The 24,148-nt window shown below is 41.1% G+C and overlaps 2 protein-coding genes across 3 annotated transcripts in view; both read left to right on the top strand.

The window, feature by feature from the left end:
- The first annotated feature begins 268 nt into the window (after positions 1–268).
- On the top strand, positions 269–7,056 carry LOC101159533 (zinc finger protein 878). 2 transcript variants are annotated; one of them, XM_023965749.1, is made up of 7 exons: positions 269–353; positions 1,278–1,480; positions 1,579–1,671; positions 1,846–1,941; positions 2,602–2,712; positions 2,798–2,927; positions 3,651–7,056. In XM_023965749.1, the coding sequence occupies exons 1-7, from the start codon at positions 299–301 to the stop codon at positions 5,531–5,533; spliced, it is 2,571 nt and encodes an 856-aa protein (XP_023821517.1). In that variant the 5' UTR covers positions 269–298; the 3' UTR covers positions 5,534–7,056. The 2 variants fall into 2 exon arrangements, with proteins under 2 accessions (XP_023821517.1, XP_023821518.1); XM_023965750.1 differs by lacking the exon at positions 269–353 and adding an exon at positions 360–497.
- Positions 7,057–7,794: 738 nt separating this feature from the next.
- The window catches only part of col6a1 (collagen type VI alpha 1 chain), a 33,910-nt gene continuing 17,556 nt past the window's right edge, over positions 7,795–24,148 (top strand). The window contains exons 1-25 of the mRNA XM_020710930.2: positions 7,795–8,072; positions 9,112–9,241; positions 9,965–10,165; positions 10,239–10,398; positions 11,601–11,717; positions 11,810–11,830; positions 12,351–12,371; positions 12,467–12,511; positions 12,652–12,705; positions 12,811–12,855; positions 13,379–13,405; positions 13,494–13,520; positions 13,637–13,681; positions 13,772–13,825; positions 14,178–14,240; positions 14,318–14,380; positions 14,453–14,506; positions 14,606–14,641; positions 14,723–14,785; positions 16,483–16,545; positions 18,132–18,194; positions 19,217–19,279; positions 19,398–19,448; positions 19,531–19,566; positions 19,850–19,912. Of these exons, the coding sequence (XP_020566589.1) occupies positions 7,988–8,072; positions 9,112–9,241; positions 9,965–10,165; positions 10,239–10,398; positions 11,601–11,717; positions 11,810–11,830; positions 12,351–12,371; positions 12,467–12,511; positions 12,652–12,705; positions 12,811–12,855; positions 13,379–13,405; positions 13,494–13,520; positions 13,637–13,681; positions 13,772–13,825; positions 14,178–14,240; positions 14,318–14,380; positions 14,453–14,506; positions 14,606–14,641; positions 14,723–14,785; positions 16,483–16,545; positions 18,132–18,194; positions 19,217–19,279; positions 19,398–19,448; positions 19,531–19,566; positions 19,850–19,912 (1,650 nt within the window). The 5' untranslated portion in view covers positions 7,795–7,987. The remainder of the gene's footprint in view (positions 8,073–9,111; positions 9,242–9,964; positions 10,166–10,238; positions 10,399–11,600; positions 11,718–11,809; positions 11,831–12,350; positions 12,372–12,466; positions 12,512–12,651; positions 12,706–12,810; positions 12,856–13,378; positions 13,406–13,493; positions 13,521–13,636; positions 13,682–13,771; positions 13,826–14,177; positions 14,241–14,317; positions 14,381–14,452; positions 14,507–14,605; positions 14,642–14,722; positions 14,786–16,482; positions 16,546–18,131; positions 18,195–19,216; positions 19,280–19,397; positions 19,449–19,530; positions 19,567–19,849; positions 19,913–24,148) is intronic.

Here is a 24,148-nt window from a genome sequence, read left to right as displayed (position 1 = left end):
ATGTCAACATAAATGATCATTAAGTCCTTCTAAATAATTTGTTTGTGTTTAGAAACAAGGTCATGAAAACGTTTATGTCCTTATATTATAGTAAAATTAGTAAAAAGTATTTAACATTAAAATAAACCTAACAAATTCCGTTGATAAAATATACAGATTTAACTCAATTTGTGTGTGACCTAATTACATATAAAAGATTCAGGCCAGTGTTCTATCCAATTTACTTACTTTTGACTCGTCAGCGGGGCGGTGCTTGTTAGATTCCCTTGAGATTAAACGCAAAGGGGTTCTCTCCGGAATGTGTCGTACAATAAAACGAGTCTCTACTTGTGGACCGAACAGGCACTGGCTGGGTGAGCGACGCGTTTCAGGAAGTAGTTGGCGCCTGAAGCTTCGTTTTCGGATAGCTAGCACGCTAACCGTAACCATGAACGACATACTCGTATTTTGAAGTTTCGCCTCAGCGTTATATGAGAATTTCGAAATGAACGAGATGGGTATGTAACATTTTGCGAAACACAACAACAATGTATGATATTGCTTCTAATCAACCTAAATAAATTACCAAAGCTAAGGATTGGCCGAGGCTTTGGCCTCGACTAATCCCTGGAACAAGAATTGTTTTGCTCACTAACATGCCGGTTTTTACACCAAGACTTGCGGCCTCAAGGCTAGCCTACTTGTTAGCCTATGCTAACGTTCTACACCGTGTTTAAGATTTAAAAAAATAATTCTTTTTGTTGAGATATGTTTCTACTGTGTATGTATTTTAAAACGCAGTTCATACTTTTCTCTTTTGACCGCTATTATTAGTTTTAAAGTTTTAACGGTGTACAAGCAGGTCAGGTAAACACAACGTCTTGCTATGTTGACAGTTAGCAACGCTGCATTATAATTGTGGAAATCTTTCGTTGTAAACCAAAGAATGCGCTCTATTACTGAAATTAGGTCCACAGCCTGAAGAAAGTATCCGGAATGAACTATATTTTCATAAATAACTTCTTTCTTTTTTTTTTAAATTGCGGGTCAGAAAACTCTAACTTTAGTGGCACAGTTAGCAAAGAGGCTTTCAGCCTTGCATTATTTACAGGTGACTTCTTTTTAGTTTTTATGTTTGCTGATTTTTTTTTAAACATTATTTAGAATGTCTCTAACAAAACTGGATAGTTTTTATTCACCGAAAAAAAAAAAAAGATAGCTTTAATCGATCGCTTTAAGTTTATTTAGAATGGATTTGTCATGCATTTATTTCCGATACACTTATATTTTCTTTTAAGAATTCAGCGTTCCCCTGTCTTCTTTGGCACTTCTGGTCCCACCTCTCCGGTTGATGTCAGCTGTGATGTGGGAGGTGGTGAGACAGAGGAACATCAAGCACTATGGTAAACTGGAGGAGTTTGTGTCCATGGTAACGGATGCAGTCCCTGAACTGATGAGCAAAAGAGAAGGAAGACTGCTCTCACTGGGCCTGAGGGCTCGGGTAAGTGTATAAAACCAGGGGCCAAGTATGAAAGCAGGTTTTAAAATAACACCTACCCCACCTTTAAAAAAAAAAAAAAAAAATCACGTCTCTTTCAGACAACTCTTGAACTTTTGCGCTCAGAACATCCTGAAGATCTCAAAGCAGTTGAGACTCATCTGAACAGAATCAGAACTTCTTGCATTGAGGAGGTGAGAGATGTTTTTAACTTCCTGTTTATGACTACTTTTTTTGGTTTTTCTTACAAAATATGCAAATATCTTTTTATTTTGAGCACTTCAAAAAAAAATATAGAAATTTGTCATAGTTGTCGGATATTAATATTGTCATGGATCATTAATGGTTACGCTCATGTTGCAACCCAGACAAACAGCCCTGTGATCGAAGCCCCAGAAGCGAATTTTATGAAGCTGGTGCAGGGCCTCATTGAAGACACGGATGGCAGGGAACATTTCCTTAAGGTAAAAATACCGTTTAGGTTCGTTTGTTTCCTTCTTTACAGCTGTATTTTTTTTCTTCAATCTAGGATCATTGACAAATTTCTTGACTGAAGTTATAATAACCTAAAAGTTTTCTAAAAATAAACGATTAAAAATAAGCCACCTTCCTGACAGTACACACAAAAACTGAGTTTCATCTGATGCTACCCTCAATGCATTTTAAATATGCCATGTGATCTTTTTTGTCAGAATAATAAAAAAAAGAAGAAAAACTGGGTTGAGCAGATGTAAATTCATCCATTTAGGACCCCTATATTTAGGACATCTGAAAGGGGCATCAGTGGTTTGGTTTTTCATGCAGGGTGTCTCCATTATGTGCAGTGTACAATATAATCTCATGGCTGTAAAGATATTCTTTAGCAAAATGTGTATATCTATAACGCGATTACACATTTTTTGTAGGTTGTGGGTCTTCCAACAGGATAATCCTTGAAAAACACAACAAATTACACAAATTACACATTAAAAGCAGTGGCTGATTTTCAGTTAATTTTTTTTTGTCCTTTAAAGTGGTTGTTTTGGGTTTTTCTTTACATAACAGAGGGATACCAACAATTCTGTCCACGCTTTTGTGTTTACCACAGCTTCTTAATGTGAAATATCTTTTCTTTTGTCCAACAGAACGTGTTTCCGGTGGAATACGGCCCCGACTTTGACACAGCATTAGAAACTCTAGTTTGTGAATTCTTCTCCAGGCTAGAAGAGCTCCTTCCAATCCCAGATTTCAAACAGGCAAGAAATTTATCAATTATTATGTATGGAGTGCGTGGCAATGTGTTCGACTTTCATTCGAACGCTTCTCTTCTTGCGTTCCCAGACTGCATCCTGGATCAGTGCTGCCCCCGCTGTCCTGGAGGAGTACATGCAGTGTGTCTCAAATGGAGATGACCTCAAGTTTCTTCTTCAGAGCAAACAGTGCCATGGGAAGCTGGCAAAGAGTTCTGTTGGTATGTTTGCTCACATGCAGCAGATGCAACAATTTCTTTTTACTGAAGGTTGTATTCCAAGCTATTTTTCCTTAAACTTCTTTTTACTTTACTAAAATGAAATCCAATTGGCTATGATTGCACATTTTCTTTTTCTTGATAATATTTTCCTTTCACTCTTCCTTGAGTTCTTTGAAGTTTGCTTTCACTCAATTGAAGTTATTTTGATTTAAAAAAAATGTATTCCGTTTTCAACTCCTGAGCTGTGGATCGGTAGCAGTCCTTAGGACAGTTCTTACCAGGCTGCAGAAAGAAGAAAAAAAGACCCACGTTTTTTGTTTTTTTTTTGGATACATTTACAATCTTATTCTAAAAGAGGTTTTATTTGGGAAATCTACTAGATTCTCTCTGCATTTCTGACTTTTCTTTAGCATTCTTCCTTTGTTTGCATGTTCAATTCTTTTTTTCCCTTCATCATTGCGAATTATGATATTTATTAGAAGATTTTTATGTATTATAATATCAATACCACCTTTAGAAATAGTTACTGACAAAAAAAAGTGTTCCCTCGTTTATTGCTTGAGTAATATTCAACTTTATTTCTTTTACATTTGCACATTTCCACTAAAGAATTCCCACCAGTGTGTTTTAACGTGGGACCCCTGCATATTTATTGCCCCCTAAATACTAGGAATGGAGTTCTGCTCCTAAATTAAGATGAATTTTCGCTGTTTTTACTTGCAGCCCCGTTCCAATCCGATGATCTCCTTATTCCATCTCTATCGCTCCCTCCGTCCCTGGAAGTGGCCATCTCTTCTCACCCGAGTGCGTGTGACGACGACGTCCACAACGACGACGGCGTTCCTCAGATCGTCATGTTTGACGAAGAGCTTTCCACAAACCCTTCCACGTCGACCGACTTCCCCGAGTTACCAAAACCGGCCGACATCTCCTCATCTGCCTGCAGCAAATCGCAGCCAGAGGTCCATAAATGCTCAGAGTGCGGCAAATGCTTCAAGCATCACTCTGTCCTGATGGAGCATCAGCGAGTCCACAGCGGCCTCCACCCCTACAACTGCTCCGTGTGCGGCCGAGCGTTCAGAACAGCCACGCTGCTCGCCGGACACCGACTCCGGAAATGTAAGAACGCCGCGTACCTCTGCATCAAATGCGGGAACAACTTTCCCACGTCGCTTGACAAATTCCGACACCACTGTCCGAAGCGGGGGCGAAGCTATGACTGCCAACAGTGTGGGAAGAGTTTTCCGAAGTCCAGCGGCCTGAAGGAGCACCTGCTGACTCATGCTCAAAGCCGCCTTTTCAAGTGCAGCCACTGCGGCCTGGGTTTTTCCGGAATCGGGGACCTTAAATACCACCAGCAGGTGGATCACGAAAAGCCTTACAAGTGCAGTCGATGCGGGAAGAGTTTTATTTCTCCAAAGAGCTTAGCTAAACACCAACAACGGCACGAAGGGCACGGCGAAATCGGGATGGGAAAGCTGATGGGCGGCGGTAAACATCAGAAAAGTGGCTTAGGTCACCGGACTTCTTCGTTGCTGTCCTTGAGGAAGACTTCTTTCAAAGCGGGCTACCCCCGAGGAAGGCTGACTCACAACTGCCCACTGTGTGGTCGCAGCTTCAAGTACCGCTTTGAGTTTCTGGAGCACCAGAGGTTCCACACGGCCGTGAAGCCGTACAAATGCTCCCAGTGCGGCAAAGCCTTCCGCACCGAGGCGCACCTCTCAGGCCACCGGAAGCGGAAGTGCAAGAACGCCGCGCACATTTGCACCAAGTGTGGCTGTCAGTTCAGGTCCTTGCACGAGCGCATGCGCCACACATGCGTGCAGCTGCTAACTAAATATGAGTGCTCCCACTGTGGCAAGACCTTCAAGATGGCCCACATGCTCAGGAACCATCAAATGAGCGAGCACCAGCTCCCCTACAGCCCCAACCACCGCTTCAGATGCAGGTACTGCGACGAGACCTTCCCCGGCATCAGCGAGCTGAAGTACCACCAGAGGGTCGACCACGAGAAGCCTTACCAGTGTCAGGAGTGCGGGAAGTGCTTCCTGTCGGAGAAATGCCTGTCCAACCACGAGCTGCGCCACAACGACGAGCGGCCTGAAAGCTGCCTGGTGTGCGGTCGCGGCTTTAGGAACCGCTACGATTTAAAGCAGCACATGCGCACCCACACCGGGGAGCGGCCTTACCAGTGCACGCACTGCTCGCAGTGCTTCTCCACCGCCGGAGGACTGAGGAGTCACACCAGGGTCCACACAGGCGAGAAGCCGCACGTTTGCCCCGACTGCGGCAAAGCCTTCTCCCAGATGGGCGCCATGCGCACCCACCGGCTGACCCACACCGGAGAGAGACCCTTCAAGTGCACGGTGTGTGGCAAGGGCTTCACAATGGCACACAAAGTGACGGTGCACATGCGCGTGCACACCGGCGAGCGGCCCTACGTGTGCTCGCAGTGCGGGAAGGCCTTCTCGGACGGAAGCGTGCTGAAGCAGCACATGCTGAACCACTCGGGGGTGAGACCGTACCACTGCCAGATCTGTCCCAAGACCTACACCTGCCTGAACCACCTGAGGAGACACCTGAAGAGCCACTCTAACATGAACTAGCCCCGCCCACATAGTCGCACACTATAACACCAGGGCAGTAGCTAATAACGGATTGAATCCACTGAAAAATTGCACTTGTTTGTACTTGAGGACTGAAACGTTAGAGGACCAACAAATCCAGATTCAGACCCGATGAGCCTAAAAATGAACTGAACGGATTCTTTTGATCTTATTTGCAAAGGTGATCTGAGTGCAGCACAAGCCAATCTCTGCTGTTATGAAGATCTTTGTTTGTTTCAAATGTATGACTAGTTTGCAGTAAACATCTTTCTCCACAACGTCCTGCAACTCACAGAGGAGAAAACACAGATTTTAATAATTAAACCCAGCTTGTTATCATTTAAAAAAAAGTGAAGAAAAAGAGCTTCATCCTCAAAATGAAGGTCTGCTGTTCTCCTCTGTGACCTCTAGGGGGTGCTGCGTACCAGAATTGAGGTGCTGGAATTATGAAAGTTGCAGTGGTTACTTTTTTTTTTTTTTAAGTCTTTAAAAGACTTTTGTAAATATGCTGAATAATAAGTGCAAAGCAATGCTGATGGGCTTAATTTTAAAACCAATGTTACATAACTGGCTCACTGTAGACTTTAATTTTTTTGTTTTTTTTAGTACTTTCAAGTTAAAACAACCTTTTTTCTTAGTTTGAATAAATTTTACCAGGGAAGAAAAGCTTTACAGTAATTTTTTGGACGTCGCTTCCTTAAACCTTAACAAGAAAATCCATATTGGACGTGTTCGGTTACCCTTCAGCAAAAAAAAAAAAAAGGCTGCTAATTAGAGTAATTTAAACATGTCGGAGAGACTTGATTGATGTTAATGACGGCGGAAGAGCGTCCCTTTCCTGTTGTTAACGTTTTCTCCCTCTTGATTAACAGTTTCCGCCTGTTTTGATGGCCAGACAGAATCTGAAGTGTTCAAAGCGCTGATCAAAAGAGAGATGATCCCCTGAAATGAGTCTTTGGCAGCGCCGGCAAACCACTTTAGTCAACAGAGAAATCCCATTTTCATCAGCTCTGTCTTAAAACATGCAGATTTGATTCTGAGGGGAAAGGAAATTCAGATTCTTATGAACGCTGATGGCTTCCATGTGTGTCAGAATGCCGCTGGAAAAACAAATGTTTCTGCTACTATACTCAGGTTTTTCACCTAAAAACCAGGGATGAATGTTTTTGCTTTATGGCCAAACCTTTTGTTTTACACCTTTCTGTTGGTACTATCAGTTGCATTCATTGCATCCATCTCCTTGCATGTTTTTCCCATTTGCTTTCAATTCCAAATGGAAAATGTTGTATTTTTAAAGAAATTCTGCAAGTTTTTTTCCTTTTTTTTTCTCCTTAAATCCCAGCAGGGTGCCAAAGATTTCCTCCAGATTTTCTTGGAGTAATTGTTTCCTGATTTTAGGCTGGTATTAAGACATCCTAAGATGCATGCATCTCAACTTCTCCAGAGCCACACAGCTGCAAAACAAAAAAAAACCCTGCAAATTTACTGTGGGAGCTTGCTAATAAACACAGATCTTTACCAGATGTTCCCCTTTTCTCTCATTGCCTCTTCTCCCCTCCTCCTTCCTCTGCTTTCCCCCCGACTACAGTGATCTCAGTGGAAAAGCTGAGTCGAAGCCAGAACCTCACATACACACACCTCTGCCTGGATCCACTAACACTTTCCACAGTGACATCCAAGATCAGCACACAGGAAAGCACTAGATGGCGCTGCGTCTCTTCCTGCTCCACTGGTGGAAAGTTTGAAGAACATCTCCACCCTGCCTGATATGCTTTTATGTTCAGGTCAGATCTAAAACACCAAAGTCAACCAGATGTGTGGGCTCCACCCACAAATTTTTTGTTTTCTCCATTTGAGGACAAAATGCTTTCAAGCCCCTCATCTGCTTCTCATCTGCTTTGACCAAATGCCTGCAACTGTGCAATAGGTGGATTATCTGCAGGACAAACCTGAGGTTCATCTTTCAATTTTTCTTTTGTTTCTGCTGAAACATTCCAACAACAAAAAAAAAGTTTTACTTGAGATTCTTCTTCAATCCAGACTAAAATCTACACATTTCTTCTACCTGAAGCTTCCATCTCTGTAATGCTACTTATTTTCATATATACATTATTTTCATGCAACCTGCTGCATCAGAGATCCACCCCTTTTATTATTATTATTTATTTATTTTTGAGGGAGGGAGCTCTTTGCAGAGTTGGGGCTGCTCTGCGTTTTGCCCACCCCCACCCCGCTGTCTCACCCCTCTCTGGCTGCGCGCTCCCATCCTCCTGCGCGCTCTCGGAAGAATTTGGGCGCAGCGCTGCGTCCAAAAGGAACCAGCCGAACCCTAGTTGAGGCGTCGCTCTAGAGGGGGACCCCGGCTACTAGTTTCTTCTGGAGGATTTGAGGGGTGTCGTATGATTTGGTTTTAGGGTAGTTTTATTTTTTATATTGTATTTATTTTTTCCTGTCATGGAGACTCTCAGGGGGCTCCTCGCGCTGATGTGCGCTGTTGTGGCTGGAGCGCAGCTGCAGAGTCAAGTGACAACGTTTGCAGGTAAGTTTTGCAGGAAGCATGAAAAAGAACGACTGTGATTTTAGGGATGCATGGGAAGTAAGAGCTGCCACTGATGTCACGGGTGCTGCAAAATTACGATTTTCCTTAGTTGTGCATGCTCTCCAAAACCTGTACGATCCTGCAACGAACAGCAGAATAAACATGCAACTATAGTGAGAAGGACGACAGCTTCAGCAGAGCTGAGGCAGGCCTTACCTGTCCCTCTGATTGGGCCTGTGGACTTTAGGCATAAAGCTGCCATAAACTCAACATTAGAAGGTTGTCCTTCCACTATTGTGGGGACACCTACGGCTTTTAGACTGAAGGATTTCTTTTTAGGTAAAGAAGAAAAATCTGTTGCATGACAGTTCCTCAGAGGCCTGTGGATCTCCTCTGCTGCACTTAAACTCCCACTCCAATCATCTCTTAATTATGATTATGCCATTTTTAGCCCCCAAAAAACGGTATTGTTTACTATGATATCGTTTCTACAGAGCGGCAGGAGTTTGTTAGAAATTTACCTCTAAATTGTGGGCAGGACTGTTGGTGGAGTAAGCCTGCCTCATTTCCCATCATCATTTTTTTTTACACTCTCCCGCTAGCTAACAGCCACTCACACCCCCAACCAAACAATACCGGTGCATCAAAAATGGCAAGAATCAATGGAGCCATCCAGCCATACAGTCTGGATCTGTGGATTCATCAGAATGGAGCAGAGCAGAGAGCTTGTGTCTCGCCGACTACAGCGCCTACGTCACTGCGACAGTCTTTTTCAAACAGCATTTTTTTCATCATCTCCAACGATTTGAATAAAGACATAGTCAGAAATGCAATTTTGATCTTTATTATCTTTACACATGTCCTCAGTCATGAGAAACATGCCACATGTTAAAAACACTCAAAACATGATTGTCATCGGAGTGAGTCTTTAATCCTTGCAATGCACCGCCTTTGTGGCGTGTATGGATGACTGATATTCCGCTTCCTGTGCCGATGCAGACAGGTTTTGACCTATTTCTTTCTTTCTTTCTGCGAGCAGATTGCCCCGTTGACCTTTTCTTCGTGCTGGACACATCTGAGAGTGTTGCTCTAAGGCAGAAACCTCCCAACTTCTACATCAACCAGATTAAAGAGTTCACCAAACGCTTCATAGATGAACTCCAAGACATGTAAGTAACACAGTTCTGTTTGGCACTGTCCTATCCTTCTCATCCTCAACATCCTCATCCTCAGTCTAGAATGAGACTGCAGATGCAATCATTGCTGTATATGAGAACTGGACTGGGTGACCTTCTCCCTTAGTGTTTCAAACCAAGAAGTACCCACTGGCTCCAAAAAACTGAAAGCCTATAGATTATTATTGAGAAATAAACAGATATTACTCAGTCGTTTTATTTTTCAGAGTAACTGTTCCTTCTCTGCTACCTTCTTTTAAACATGTTCTTGCAAATCCTAATTTTGTTAGATAATGTCTTGATGGTGTAAATTATTCAAGCTGTAAACTGACCAATCAGATGCTTTGATAAAAAGAGATGGTCTTACGTCAAACATTCAAAATGTTTGATTGTTAGATTCTTCCTGAGCCGGCTTTGAAGTGGTCGGAGAGCGGTTGCCATAGAAATATTGTCTCAGACCGACTCAGACCAAAGACTGCGGACTGACGACTTCTGGTTTTAACTTGTTGGGATCCGTAATGCAAAAGAAAATGACGACTGAATTGGCTTCATTTTGTTGAAACCTGGAAGTAAGCTGTAACAATCATTTCTCATATACAGTCTAGGGGTTCAACATATTTGGCCATGACTGACAATAACCTTTCCCTGTACATTGTTCTAGCAACCCTAGTGCCTGGAATGTTTAAAAGCAGTTTGTGTGACATTTTCTTAATCCAGGCGTCACCGATGTGACCGCGTCGTGACGTGGAACTCAGGAGCTCTTCACTACAGCGATGACATCATCCTGGTGAGGGAGCTGAGTGACATGCGCACCCAACGCCAGGCCCTGAAAAAGGACATAGATGGCATCACGTACATCGGCAAGGGCACGCACACCGACTGTGCCATCAAAAGGGGCCTGGCTGAGCTGCTCGTTGGGTAACAACACAAACATGGAGATTTTGAACGCTGAAAGGGACTTTGTGTCATAAATGTGTCGGTCTGAACACAGGGGGTCCTACTATGAGCAGAACAAGTACATAGTGGTCATCACTGATGGTCACCCAATCACCGGGTACAAGGAACCATGTGGAGGAGTGCAGGAGGCTGCAAATGAAGCCAAGCAGCACGGAGTCAAAGTCTTTGCTGTTGCAATTTCACCTGATCAGGAGGTACAAAAAAAAACACACACAAAAATGTTTAGCTGTGTGCTGACATGCACCCACACTTCCAAAATCCAATTGTAAAGTTAGACTGAACCAACATGGAACAAATGGTGCTCAGAAAATCAGTCATTTACAAAAGATTTCTAGTTAGCAGACAAATACACCCATGTACGTCTTTCTTTTTCCTCATGTGAGCTGGTAACTGCCTCAAAACTGTACAGCTGGATAACTCCAATATTGCTCGCCCTTTTTGTTGCACTGGTAATGTTAGATTGTTGCACTGGTAATGTTAGATTGGAGCATGTAAACAGATGGACAATAATTGGGGGTGGGCTTACTCCACACCAACAGTCCTGCCCACAACTCAGAAGCAAATTTCTAACTATTGCCGCTCTGCAGAAACTATGTCCTAGAAAACGACACAGATTTGTCATTTTAGCTCAAAACGACACATTCATATTTAAAAGACCATTGGGAACGTTTTTACAAATCGATCAAAAATTGATCAGAATGGAACTCTAAAGCAGTTTAGCTGTAATGCAAGGTTTAAGAAACGCATGTAGAAATGTAGCCAGTTAAGCATAAATGTCTGTACAACGCTCAATTATTTTCCATTTAGTCTTCTTCCACTTTCGGCTTCTCCCATCAGGGGTCGCCACAGCGAACAAGTCGCATGGTAAATTTGGCAATGTTTTACGCCGGATGCCCTTCCTGACGCAACCTTCTCAAACCGGGCTTGGAACCGGCAGAGGTAGAGAAGGGAACAGGGAGCAGCCCGGAGTCGAACCCTGGTTTCACGGATGAAAGGCGCCGCAAACCAGCACGAGCTAAACTGGCTCCCAATTATTTTCCATTTAGTATTCATTAGAAATGTATTTGAAAATAACTTAAACATACAGTACATTGTATGACTTTGAAAGGTTAAAATGGCAAATTTAAAAAATAAAAATTCAAAGTCTAAATAAAATCTTTGATGTTATGGTGAAAGGCTGAGCTAAAAAACCAATACAGGTTTTTTTTTTGTTTTCTGAAACACTTAAGGATAAAAAATAAAACTGATCACAGATAATAGTATCTTAAAGACTTAATTTACAATCATAGTTTAAAAAAATAATCCTTAACAGGAAGTCAACATTTGAATGAGTTTATAAGCGTATGGAGGATAATTCCACTGCTTTTCTTCTGTGTTTTTATTTTGCTTTCATCAGGACACCCGGCTCTCACTCATTGCCACAAACCAGAACTACCGACAGAACTTCACTGCTGCAGACAATGATTACAGAACCACCAAGATTCAAACTATTCGGTCCATTATTGACATTATTGTACGTATCCACTTTTTGTTGTGTTTTACGTACGATAAGACATAAAAGAATAGACATTTCGAGCTAATCCATTTCTCTATTTCTTTTTCCAGACCAACGAAACAAAGGATGTGGTATGTTCCTTTTCAAATAGAAGACTAGAGATATTACATTTTATCAAGTGAAGATTCCTGTCGTTTATAGGGAAGAGCTTTTATCTGAAGCTTTTTTGTGCTTCTCTTTGTTACAAAATGTTATGAAGTTAAGCATCTTATATATGAAAAGTAGAGGGTTCCTTTCAGGATGCATGAAGACAGGAAGTGACAAAATCTCTGCCCCTCCATCATTATAAATTAGCTTTTTCCTACAAAACGGATGTTTAGTAGGAGGTTTTTTGTTTATGTTTAGATCAGGCTCGGTTACTTTTCAACTCCTCTTGTGTCTAAATCTTAACTTTCAGACTAAGGATGGAAGGAATGCTTGCTAAAGAGAAACAACAAGCTTAAAACCAAACCAAAAAACAAAGATGGCAGAGATAATCCATGCTTACTCTCCAATTTCCTTTAAAGTTTTCTTATCTGTAATACACAGCTTGTTAATTCTTGTTTTTTTTATGGTTATTCACACTTTTAAAACCAAACTCTGCTCTTTCAGTGCTGCTCCTTTGACTGCAGTGTAAGTACTCTCTTCTTTTTTGTGTCATTTGATTTTTGATGGTTTGGTTATGCAGATGATGATGATTGACGTCATTGTTCTTGTGTGCTCCTTAGCCTTCCGGAGGCGCTAAAGGACCACCTGGAGAGGCTGGTGGCATGGTACGACTTCTGTCTAGAAAACAAAAACTGAGTTTCTTCCTTCAGAAACTCTCTGAACTCCATCAATCCACCACATTTTTTATTCGTGCTTTGTCCTCATCCGAGTCACCCGAGGTGTTTTTTTTTCAATCTTTCTGTAGGGGGAGATGGGTCGACCTGGAATGCCAGGAGAGAAAGGAGACATGGGTAATATGGTAAGTTCTTTTTCAGCTGCTAGCTTGTTTTAAACATCATCCAGCGTCTTCTTCAAGCTTGTTAACTGACTGCAGTGATCTAACAAATCTGTCTGTTTATTTCAGGGCAGCGTTGGAGATCCTGGACCTGTTGGCTACAGCGGGATGAAGGTAGAGTGTTTTAATCTGCGTGTGAAGATGTCCCAAGTGGGGCAAGTAGAATCTATATATCAAATCATTCATAACAATTTAATCAAATTTTTTTTTGGCTGCTGTTAATTGCTGCTACCCAAAATAAACAAACAAAAATGCCAAATTAACTTTAAATCCCAGAAGAAAATTGGGTTGGGTTCTTGTTCTTGGGTTCTTTAGACAAAAGAATATTGAATTTTGAACTTTGAATTTTATCAAATCATCAAAAAAATGATGGTTTTTGAATTGAAATTTGAAAGATTCATCACTTTTGAATTGATGTGATTCTTAAAGTGAATAAAATTGTAAATGTATGATCATAATTTAATGGATTCAGAAAGCTGAAACTAGATTTACAATGGACTCCTTGATGTTAGAGGTGTTGTTGCTCATCATTCTGCATGACACAAAGTTGAAATTTTCCTGGAACTTTTTATTCATTAGAATTCTTTAATGCAATGATGTCTGACAACAACATTGATATGTGGATTTTTGTTTCCAGGGAGATCGAGGTCCAAGAGGAGGAAAGGTACAATGAGACAAAGAATCTCATAGCTTTTTCATGAATACAAAACAGTTGTGTGCTTTTTCATGGTTCTGTTGTTGTTGTTGTACAGGGCGAAAGAGGAGCCAAAGGCTTTAAGGTAAACTGTTTTTTTATTTTATCACATTCATTTTGAAGCTTTCCCCACTTTGTGTACAATAAGATCTCCAATCTACTGCTTATTTCTTCTGATTTCTGTCCATTTCTGCTTTTCAGGGCGACAAAGGTCAGAGTGGGTTGGATGGGACTGATGGACGGAAGGTGAGCCTAGCACAATCAGTGCAAGCGTTCTATTGGTTCCCTTGATAAAAAGCAGGTTTCAGCATGGTCCTCTGGGGTTTTTCTCATTAGGGCGAGGCTGGTTTCCCTGGACTTCCCGGATGTAAAGGTTCTCCAGGAGCAGATGTGAGTAATGGATTTCAGGAAAAACGGGCAGTTTTGACTGGAGCCACACAGAGAGGTCAAAGGTCAGGCACATGGAAACTATGAGGAACAGTTGATTGGATGTGATGGTCTTTGTGACGGTTTTAGTCCATGTCTGCCTCAAGACTCTTAACAGATTATCCATGAATTAGAGTTTGATGAGTGGGAATGTTCTCCATTTGGAGAGCCAGAAATAAAAGCAAAGAGGCCCTCTGGTTTCTACAGCTTTGTTTACAATACGTTCTCTAAAGGCTTGAAATGAAGCCTTATAGTCACGTTATAAACAAATCTGGTCAACATGCATTGAAACAGCCTGTGTGTTTTGCATCTGCAGGGCAAGCAAGGGGAGCCTGGACCAAAAGGAGATCCTGGTCCTTATGGGAGGAAAGGAGAAAAAGTGAGCCTTGGGGACTTATCTGCCTGGAGGTTTCTCCGTTCTGTTTTGTTCTATGATTTCTTGTGTGCTTTTATCAGGGAAATTCTGGAAGGCCCGGTGAACCGGGAAGGCCTGGAAACTATGGACCCCTTGGTGATCCGGTGGGTAAATACAAGAGTGTGCAGGTAGGTGCAGGACCAGTGGTGTATTTTTAACCATCTGTGCTGTGACAGGGAGATCCGGGCCCCAACGGCGCCGACGGGGACAAAGGAGAGCGCGGCGATGATGTATGTGATCAACCCTGGAGCAGAATGTTTTAAAATCCAAACACACCTTTTCATCTTCTTGTGTAATGACTGATTTTCTGAGCATCTTGTGTGTTTCAGGGACTTCCCGGACCTGATGGAGAGCGTGGCCTACAAGTTATTACAATCTAATCTAATATGGAAGTTTGTACACAGGAGCCAAACCAGGCTAACAGTTTTGAAAAAAACCTGTTGCAGGGAGCTGTTGGAGAGAAAGGGGAGGACGGCGCCCGTGGAGACAGAGGTACTCGAGGAGCGGCGGTAGGTGAAAGAGGGCATCATCACAGAATTTCATAGCAAACGCCGTTTTGATCACATCCAAACCAAGGTTTTCTGTGGATCCTTTTTTACAGGGAATCAAGGAGCATATGGGGTCATATTGCTTTAATATTTGGAATTTGTACCCTGTACCCCAGTATGTCAAAAAATTGACAGAAATTTCATTTTTATTTGGACATTGAGATGTGTTTTAAACCTTTTAATGAAATCCACTAATAAATTAGCGATATTATTTTTATGAGACATGGTATCAAATGAGTGATTTGTCAAGCTTTTGCTCACAACTATAATAGTTTAAGATGCAAAAATATTGACATGAGTGTTCAGGACAAAAGCAGCTCGTTTACCCATCGTCTTGAATTTTATCCACATATTTTTAACATTGTGTAACTGTATTCAAAAAATAAATATCAACAAATTTTGCATTCATCAAGTAGTAATAAAAAACGACAATAGGTACACTATTTTATATATAGTTAGTTTTATATAGTTATTACAGTTAGTTTAATATAGTTTTGAAGATTGACTAAATGTTTTCCTGCCAAAAGTGTCACGGAAGCAGCCATTTTCAAATTAACAGAAAAAAGTCATTCTACTGCCCCTTGTGGACTGATGATGAATTACAGGGCCGAAAACATGGATCAAGTTGCAGTATTTACAATAGGTTTCAAAGGAAAGTTTTGCTTGTTTTTTGTTTGTTTACTTTACATTCTTTTATTTTTTTAAGGAGCAGGCTTTAATAAGCTAAGCTTCTGCCTGCTCCCTTTCAAACAAGTGTCTGTATTATTTTTGCTGTTGTTATTATTGTTATTAATATTAACATCTGCCAAATGTGCCATATTCAATACTGAAAACATATTGAAACAAATGTCATAAAAGAAAAGAAAATAGATAACGTTTGGATCAAGCTAATGAGATTGGGGTTTTAGAAATGTCTGTAATATATATGATAAAAATTGTTATATTAGGTTAATAAAAATTCTTCCTTAACAAATTTATTTCACCATTTTTGGAAACTTGAAGTTACTTAATTTCCTGTAAAGCTACCAAGAATTCTGAAAAAAGAAGCAGGGTGTGAAACCCACATCATGACGCCAAATCACAAACCTGTCAAACAATTTGACATTTTAGGATTTTGTATGTAATTCATCTTCTATTTACAGTTTCACTGCAACTAATTTACCCAACAGCTAATACTTGTGCTAAACCTCTGCACATGTAGTCACAGGGCCCCAGTTAAACAGGATTACCCACTGTGGTAATATAATCCAAGATGTGATGTCCACAAATGTGGATCCCAGATGTTTAGAGGTTAAAGAGCTTTAAAGAGTTTTACTTAACTTCAATTTTAAAAACTTGATATTCATTTGACTTTTACATCCCCCTTTGCCTTCAAGACCACACATTCTCTAACACAATACCCCCTTGTGTCATGTTCTGGTTTTTATGAAGATTTAAAGGATTATCAGGAGTACCAGCTACAGACTTTGTACTAAATTTGAGGCAAATAAATCCAAAGGTGAACAAAGTCCTCTAAGTTTTTGGGGGCATCTCAGCCTCATAAAAGAGTAAAACGGAGTCGTCATGAACTATTGTTGACATATTAAAACCCAATTTTAGAGTGCTCTGTTTTAAATTCATGGTTTGGCTTCATAAATGTGTTCTTTTTCGTTTCTTAGGGGGATCCAGGACCAATGGGAGACCAAGGGAGGGAGGGGTCGGCGGGAGAAAACGGCGTACCTGTAAGACCAACAAACAAAAACTAAAGCTTACTTGCTTCTGTTGATGTACTTTTCGTCATACAGTACATGTGCACTTTTGACCACATCCATATTTCATGCCTAAGGGGAGTATGAACTTAAATAAAGGGGAAGCTGAGTGTTGCTGGGAAGTGCTGCCCCCCACCCCCTCTCTCCAAGCTCCATCTCGTTTTCAGCCATCCTGGGTTCCACTCACTCTTTCCCCTCTGACTCAGTTCTTCTCTCCATCTGCTGAAGCCAAAGCCTCAATAGTTTTTTTTTGAAGAAGTCACAGTGCAGTAAAATGATGTCAGGGCTGGATGTTAACCACTGTAGCCTCCGTGACGTCAGGACTCTGAATGACTCTTTTGTGCTTTCCACTGTGGCTCCTTTTCTTGTCGGCGCTCGGTAAATTCCGGAACCGAGGGATACTGAAAACATGCAATAACCCACAGACCATGCCAAGCCACTCTCTGAAGAGAGAAAGATTTTTTTTGACATGAAAAGTGTTCTTTTCTCATTTAAAAAAAAAATCATACTATTTGTTGCTGTCTTATTTAATAATATTAAAAAATTAGACCACGCAGCAAACTTGCATTATTTATCTGCTGCAGTGTTTTTGTCTTTTACTTAGATCTTAGTGGAGGTGCTGCATCATACAGTTTTTAACCAAGAAACTACTGATATTTGAGAAGTCTTGATTTTAGATTAAGATAGTTTATAACCCCATTGATACAAATTTGCCTTTCCCACTTTTCCAATTCTAGCATTTAAATTGCTTGATTTAGTCCCTCACTAAGTCACTGACTCAATCATTAACTCCCACACTCACTCACTCATGTAGTCCCTCACTAAGTCACTGACTCAGTCACTCACCCACTGACCCTCTCCCTCAACCACCCACCCACCCGCCCGCTCGCTCGCTCGCTCGCTCGCTCGCTCGCTCACTCACTCACTCACTCACTCACTCACTCACTCACTCACTCACTCACTCACTCACTCACTCACTCACTCACTCACTCATTTACTCACTCACTCACTCACTCACTCACTCACTCACTCACTCACTCACTCACTCACTCATTTACTCACTCACTCACTCACTCACTCACTCACTCACTCACTCACTCACTCATTCCCTCACTCACTCACTCACTCATTTACTCACTCACTCACTCACTCACTCACTCACATACTCACTCACTCACTCACTCACTCACATACTCACTCACTCACTCACTCACTCACTCACATACTCACTCACTCACTCACATACTCACTCACTCACTCACTCACTCACTCACTCACTCACTCACTCACTCACTCACTCACTCACCCACTCAAGTTATGTTTGTTATGTTCTGTTCATATCAATGCAAAAAAAGTAACTTTTTTTGAACAGATGCAACTATTTTGAAGATTTTTTTAAAGAGAAAAAATAACTGTTGTGGACATGCTGCTAGTTGTAACTATATGTTCATCACAAAACACAGCTTGAACTTGCTAACCTTTATAACATGTTTTTTAACTTAAATATTTAATCGATCTGTTTCATTATTATCTGTATTAACTCATCTGTGTTTTTTTAGGGTGATCCTGGCAAGGCTGGCCCACCTGGCTACAGAGGAGATGAAGGCCCACCAGGACTAGAGGTGAGTCCAGAAGGTTATAGCACATGTTCACGCATACATTCTAAATCAAATATGACTGATATTATAACTAACAAGATTAGCTTCCTATTTAGAAAAGTGAAGGATTTTTTTTAAATCAATACTTCGTGTAATTTCGTGTAAACAAAAGAGTTTTGTTAGTAACATTAGAATAATAAACCAGCAGTAGTGTTTCTTTTAAATTTTTAATTAGCCTTTGCGAGTTTTTATTGGCAGAACACACCTGATCCAGGTAATCGGTGCAAAAACTTGCAGTCTTGCAAGAAAAATCATCTTATTAAAGTTTTTAATACAAAATAAACTTAGTTTTAGAAAATATGTGACCAGAATTTCTTCCATCCATCCATTTTCATAACCTGCTATGTCACGAGGATGCTGGAGCCTGTCCTGGCTACTGTTGGGTGAAGGTAGGGTACATCCTGGACAGGTCCCAGTTTGTTGCAGGGCAGAGACTTTTTTTAAAAATATAATAATTCTTTGTAAGGCCATTTTTCTTACCCAAGTGGCCTTTTTTTCCTATTTAAAGAAAATGTTTCAAATTTTAGGATTTTTTTTTGGTAGTTGTTGGTTGGTAGAACAGCGCCCCATGAGGTCTGGAGATGGACACCCTGGTTTAAAATAATCAAAATCTCTGCTGTAAAGTTCTTGAAGTTTATTCCTTTTCTGCTTGTGACGGCTGAAGGAGATGCAGTTTTAGGTCACACTTTCACCCTTTCCTGAATGATTGTTGGCCAGATTGTGAATCACTAAAAACCTCTTTTGGTTTGAAGCATTCACTAATCCTAGCAGACTGAAACAGACTCCTGTGGACACTTTATTTGGATTTTAAACTTGGCTGTGGCCAAGTGGGGATGTCTTTGCATGAGCACATGTCAAAAGATAATCCAGGGTTTACGGTAAAAAAAAAAATCTCCACTTTGAGTTCTCCAACACTCACAAATGTTTTCGACAAAAGCTGCTTTCATGTGTTTTTAATCTAATCTCTCTCTCTTTCTGTGTCCCAGGGACCCAAAGGGCCGCAAGGAATCAAAGGAGCTCCAGGAGACAGAGGCCCTATTGGGGAGAGGGTGAGGGAGGGAGACAAGGATGTGGGGGGCCAACACATGTGTGCCATCCTTCATGAAAAAAAAACGAGCACATTTGATGTGAGTGCACACAGATGGAGGCTGTCTGCTGTCTTTTCAGGGAGCGGATGGGATCCCCGGAAATGGAACAGTCGGCTGCAACGGCTTCCAGGTACAGGTTTTAGCATTTAAGTAGGTCTTGTTCCAAATCTTTACCATAACAGGATATAACTCAAGTATTTCCTGTTTCTTAGGGTTATCCTGGACAGCGTGGAGACCCCGGACAGTCGGTAAGTCATTTTTGCTTTTTTATTTAACTTTTCAAATCCTCCGATGTTTTAAAGCGTTTTTGATGTAATAATTTGGATAATTACACAGTGAGTTAAACAACATAGTGTTTAGGGCTATTCAGCAACAATAGGTAGAATTTACAAGGCTGAATATGTGGTTGGGACTTCACATATCCGCACCATGAGTCATCGTGCTTCACCTCGTTTGAAGTCTTGCCCGTGTAAAACAGATCTTCATGCTGCTGTTACACTGCCATCTGAACATGTGCTGCATGACCTTTAGGGTAGCAGTGGAACTCCCGGACCAAAAGGAGACGATGGAGAGCCAGGAGACCCGGGCCCTGATGTGAGTCTGCTTCTAGAATTTCTTTTCCCTTTTTTATTTTCTTTGATTCAGTGCCTTTTTGGCAGCTCTTGCAGATAAGATGTGAGTCATATGTCTTATATTAAGGGCACAGACACATCTTTCTTTTTCTTTTTGTGAGTTTTACAGAAAAAAATACGTTTTGTGTTTGGGACTTAAAAATGGTTACTGATCTTTCTGAACAGATTTAGCTGACTTTTTTGCACATGTCCATCTGCTCTGCAGCTGGACAGACATTTTAAAGTATTTTTGAACAAATACGTGAATGATTTTGTGTGTGGGCCATCAGGGAAGAAGGTTTGAGCTGATGCAGCTGTGTGTATGCTGTTGCTAAGGATACCAGGAAATGAGCAGAGCCTATGAAGGGACTGCATTGCTCTTGGATGAGGCATACAAATGTGTGGCTAACTCAGTTCAACTTGGCCGTGTTGATGTTAAAATGGCATTTCTGAAGTCCCTCGTGACATAAACAGTTCCCCACGTTTGAATCTGTCTTTAGCCTGCACATCAACGTATCTCGAATCTGCTTCCATCACAGCAGCTACATTGCCTAACGTTTGGATTTACAGCTTCAGATCAGGTTACATCTTATCTGGACTTTGTAGAACTGCAGTTCTGGTCTGTGTTAGCAGCTGTGTGATTCAACATGTCCTCTTGTTTACATTTTTCATTTCTTCTTGGCTCTTAAGGCGTAAATGCAGCCTGCAAAGGTCAGAGAATAATAACTCCTTCAAGAAAGGGCTTTTTCAAAGTTACCACGTTGTCTTAATTTATGTTTTCTCCCCAAAGCTTTCAATTTGAAATTTCAAACTAATTTTTTAAGTTTACGTTCTAAATCAAATCATTGCAGATCCAGTTTGTAAGTCTTTTAAAAGTTTGAAAAAAGACGTCTGACCAAAGTATTGGAATGCACTATTTATTACGCTAACAGGAGAAATTAATCATTAAAATTATGATAAATGATTTTAAACTAATAAAATTAGCTAAAAGTGAAGGTTGATTTTTAAAAACGTTGGTTTGGTGAGGGACTTCTAACTGTAAGGGTGATTTGACAAAAGTCCCAAACTTACCAGTTAGTGCTGTCATTGCCTCAATCAACTCCCCAGTTGTCATTTGATCATTTTAACAGAGGTATAGAAAATTAAAATAACAAAAACGTAAACAGAATAGAGTTAATGTATGCCAATCGAAACTACCACAGATAAAACCATGCTTACTTCTAACAGTATACCTAAATTAATTAAAGTTTTAAACTTTTTTTATATGCCACACGTATTTCTCCCATTCATTTTTAATTTTATTGGGCTAATCAACATTACCTTTTCTTAAAATACATTTTTCACCATAAATCCTGCCCAGTTTTTCATCTTCTACACGTTATGATAAAAGTAAACAAAAGCCATTTACTTTTGTGTGCAAATGTTTTATTTGGCCAGTTAAGCCAAAACACAAGCACATTTTTGTTTCTTTTCAACGCAGAGTCAAAGTTTCAATATTTTAAAATTACAGAAAGAAAAAGCCTATTTTCATTTAAATTAACCTGTTTGTCACCATTGTGGATATGCTTCAGAAACTGACATGATTCTAAAAAGTTATCAAGAGAGATCCTCCACAAAAAATTACTTTAAAAAAAAAGAAACAAAATTGCTACAAATTCTTTAAAACATCTTGGGCTACGTTCACACTGCAGGCTGAAACAACCCAATTCCGATTTTTTTGCCCCTATGCGACCCAATTCTGATCTTTTCATGACAGTCTGAATGACACAGATCCGATCTTTTCAAATGCGACCCAGGCCACTTGGGTTTGCCGTCCTGAATCCGAAACGTATCCGATCTTTTCAATTGCGACCGCCGTCTGACCAGCCAGGCCACCTAAATCCGAATCGTACGTCATTGATACACAACAAACGTCATCATTCTGCGTTGAAATAGGCGGGAACGAGAACGTAAACAGCAACCACGGCGGACGATGCTGCAGAGACCCGTCAGTGGAAGGGAAGCGATGTCCCCGATTGTATTAATATTTGGGGTGACAGCACTACTCAGGCCAAACTCCAGGGCTCTTATCGCAACCGGGCGGTTTTTGAAAAAAATTAACAGCTAAATGGCCGAGCGTGGTGTTGAACATTTTCTCGCGAGTACTTTTTTTTTCTTTCTCCCCTTCCCGACCGTGGTCAGAAGCGCGGGGGACCCAAGGCGGATCCTCCTCCTCCTCCCTGTTCTGACCCTTAGATTCTCCAGGATTCTCCGGAATGGGTTAATAAAGAGTCCATAGCATTTATTCTGGGGGAAACCTTCTTTTATTACCGTTGTCCTTCCTCCGTAACACACAACATGAATGCGCGCCCACACTGCCGCCCCTCCCATTCTCTCCCGCTGCACGCGCTCTTCTCCTGTCCCTTACACAAACGCGCGCGTGGGCCCAAGACATACACATTCCCATTCCACAACAGTGGTTACAGACGATCCAGGCTCCAATGCCTTCTTAAAAATGGGAAGATTGTTATTGTGCTGGCTCCTTTGTGAAAATAAATTTATTAATGAAAAAAGAGCTCCGCTGTTGACAACACTGTTGTTGACATCCATGTTAACGTAAGCTACTTCCGCAAACAACGAGTGACGTCATTCGATGTTGAGTACTCTTCTGCGCATGCGGGTCAACTCTGGGTTGTTTCACGGTCACACTGTAGATCACAAAAGTTCGGATTTACTTGGAAATGTGAACGGTCTAGCAAATAATTCGGATTTTTTCAAAAAATCGGAATTGAGCATTAAGCCCTGCAGTGTGAACGTAGCCTTGGTGTCAGAAGTGAGTGAGTGTCAGAAGTGAGCTCTGTCTCCTCCTCTGGTCACCGGCGGGAACCGTCTCCAGAGTCCTGAATGTACTTCATCTCCCAGCAACCCCAGCGCACAGTTTCTGGATGTCACACACCCGACTTTCTTTTGAACAGTTCACTTAAGCACTGCACTGAGCCTCACTCATTCAAAGTATTGTTTGTGCCACTCTGCCTGTAATATCGAGTGTTGCATCCTGACTTGATCCTCTGATTTCCTGACCCTGTTTTGTCTTTGACTCAGTTTGCCTTTCCTGAATCTTGCCTAGATCCTGACTACTCTTGTTTCCTCTCTGATGCTCCCAAGCTCGTTATTGACCCCTGCCTGCCTGACCCTGATTTAGCTCTGTGGACTTTCAGCTGAGCCAATAAACCTGCTGCATTTGGAACCAACCGTCTGCCTGTTTTGTGACACTTTGTGTAAAGTGACACACCCAATCATAGGAAGAACCATGAGGACGTCTTTATCATCAGTTCAGTCTCCACGAAGTCTCTGAGGAAAATATTGGATTAATTTTATACCAGACAAATATTTCCTGAACACTCAGAGACTGTTTTGGACCATCAGGTCTGGAGAAAATTAACTTAGTATCTTAGGCTTGTCTCTGTCTTTGCAGCACATGCTCTCACGAGACACAGCAATAACTGTCAACATTCAAATAGTAAACGGGACACATTTGGATTTTGAAATGTTTCCTCAGCCCCCCTTGTGATAAAATGTACTTTTAACTATTAACATGCTTTTGACAAAACTCTTTAAGGAGCTGTAATTCGCTCCTATTTTGTGCCATTTTCCTAAATGTAGTTAGTGAGGAATATGTTTGGGATCTCTCCACATGGTTATAAAGTTAATTGCTTTGTAAAATGTTGCAACAACAACTATTGCACACATAACTTCGCAGGGAAATGGAAGAAATCTCTGCCATGTGGCAAGACTTAGCCTAGCCGCAGATTAACTAACTCTGAAAGGGAAATGGTTTCCCACCAGAACAATCTGAAAAGTACTTTGAAAGTTCACAAAAACGTGTGTTTTAATTCAAACTAATCCCATTTGCAGCTGTAACTTTGGTTTCTTCGCATCATGAAACTCGTAAGATAGGCTATATTTGGCTATTGCCTCCATGTGTGCACAATTATAGGGCAAGTGATATCATAATTTTATTCATAATTGCCAAACACCAAGCTATGTAAACTTGAATGTATATTGGATTTAATGTATATCAGGTTGTGGGAGTTTGTTTAACAAGGGAGGGTGTGGTCTTGGGAGGTCAACATTCTACATCAAAGTGTGCATACTTATTAAATAGATATCTCTCAGATAAAATGGGTAAAAAAAAAGATTTAACTTATTCTGGAGAAAATCTTTCAGGGGGACCATGCAC

The sequence above is a fragment of the Oryzias latipes genome, chromosome 17, assembly GCF_002234675.1.
Source record: "Oryzias latipes chromosome 17, ASM223467v1".
Lineage (NCBI taxonomy): Eukaryota > Metazoa > Chordata > Actinopteri > Beloniformes > Adrianichthyidae > Oryzias > Oryzias latipes.
The sequence above is the reverse complement of the archived record's forward strand: the minus strand, read 5'-3'. Positions and strand labels throughout refer to the sequence as shown.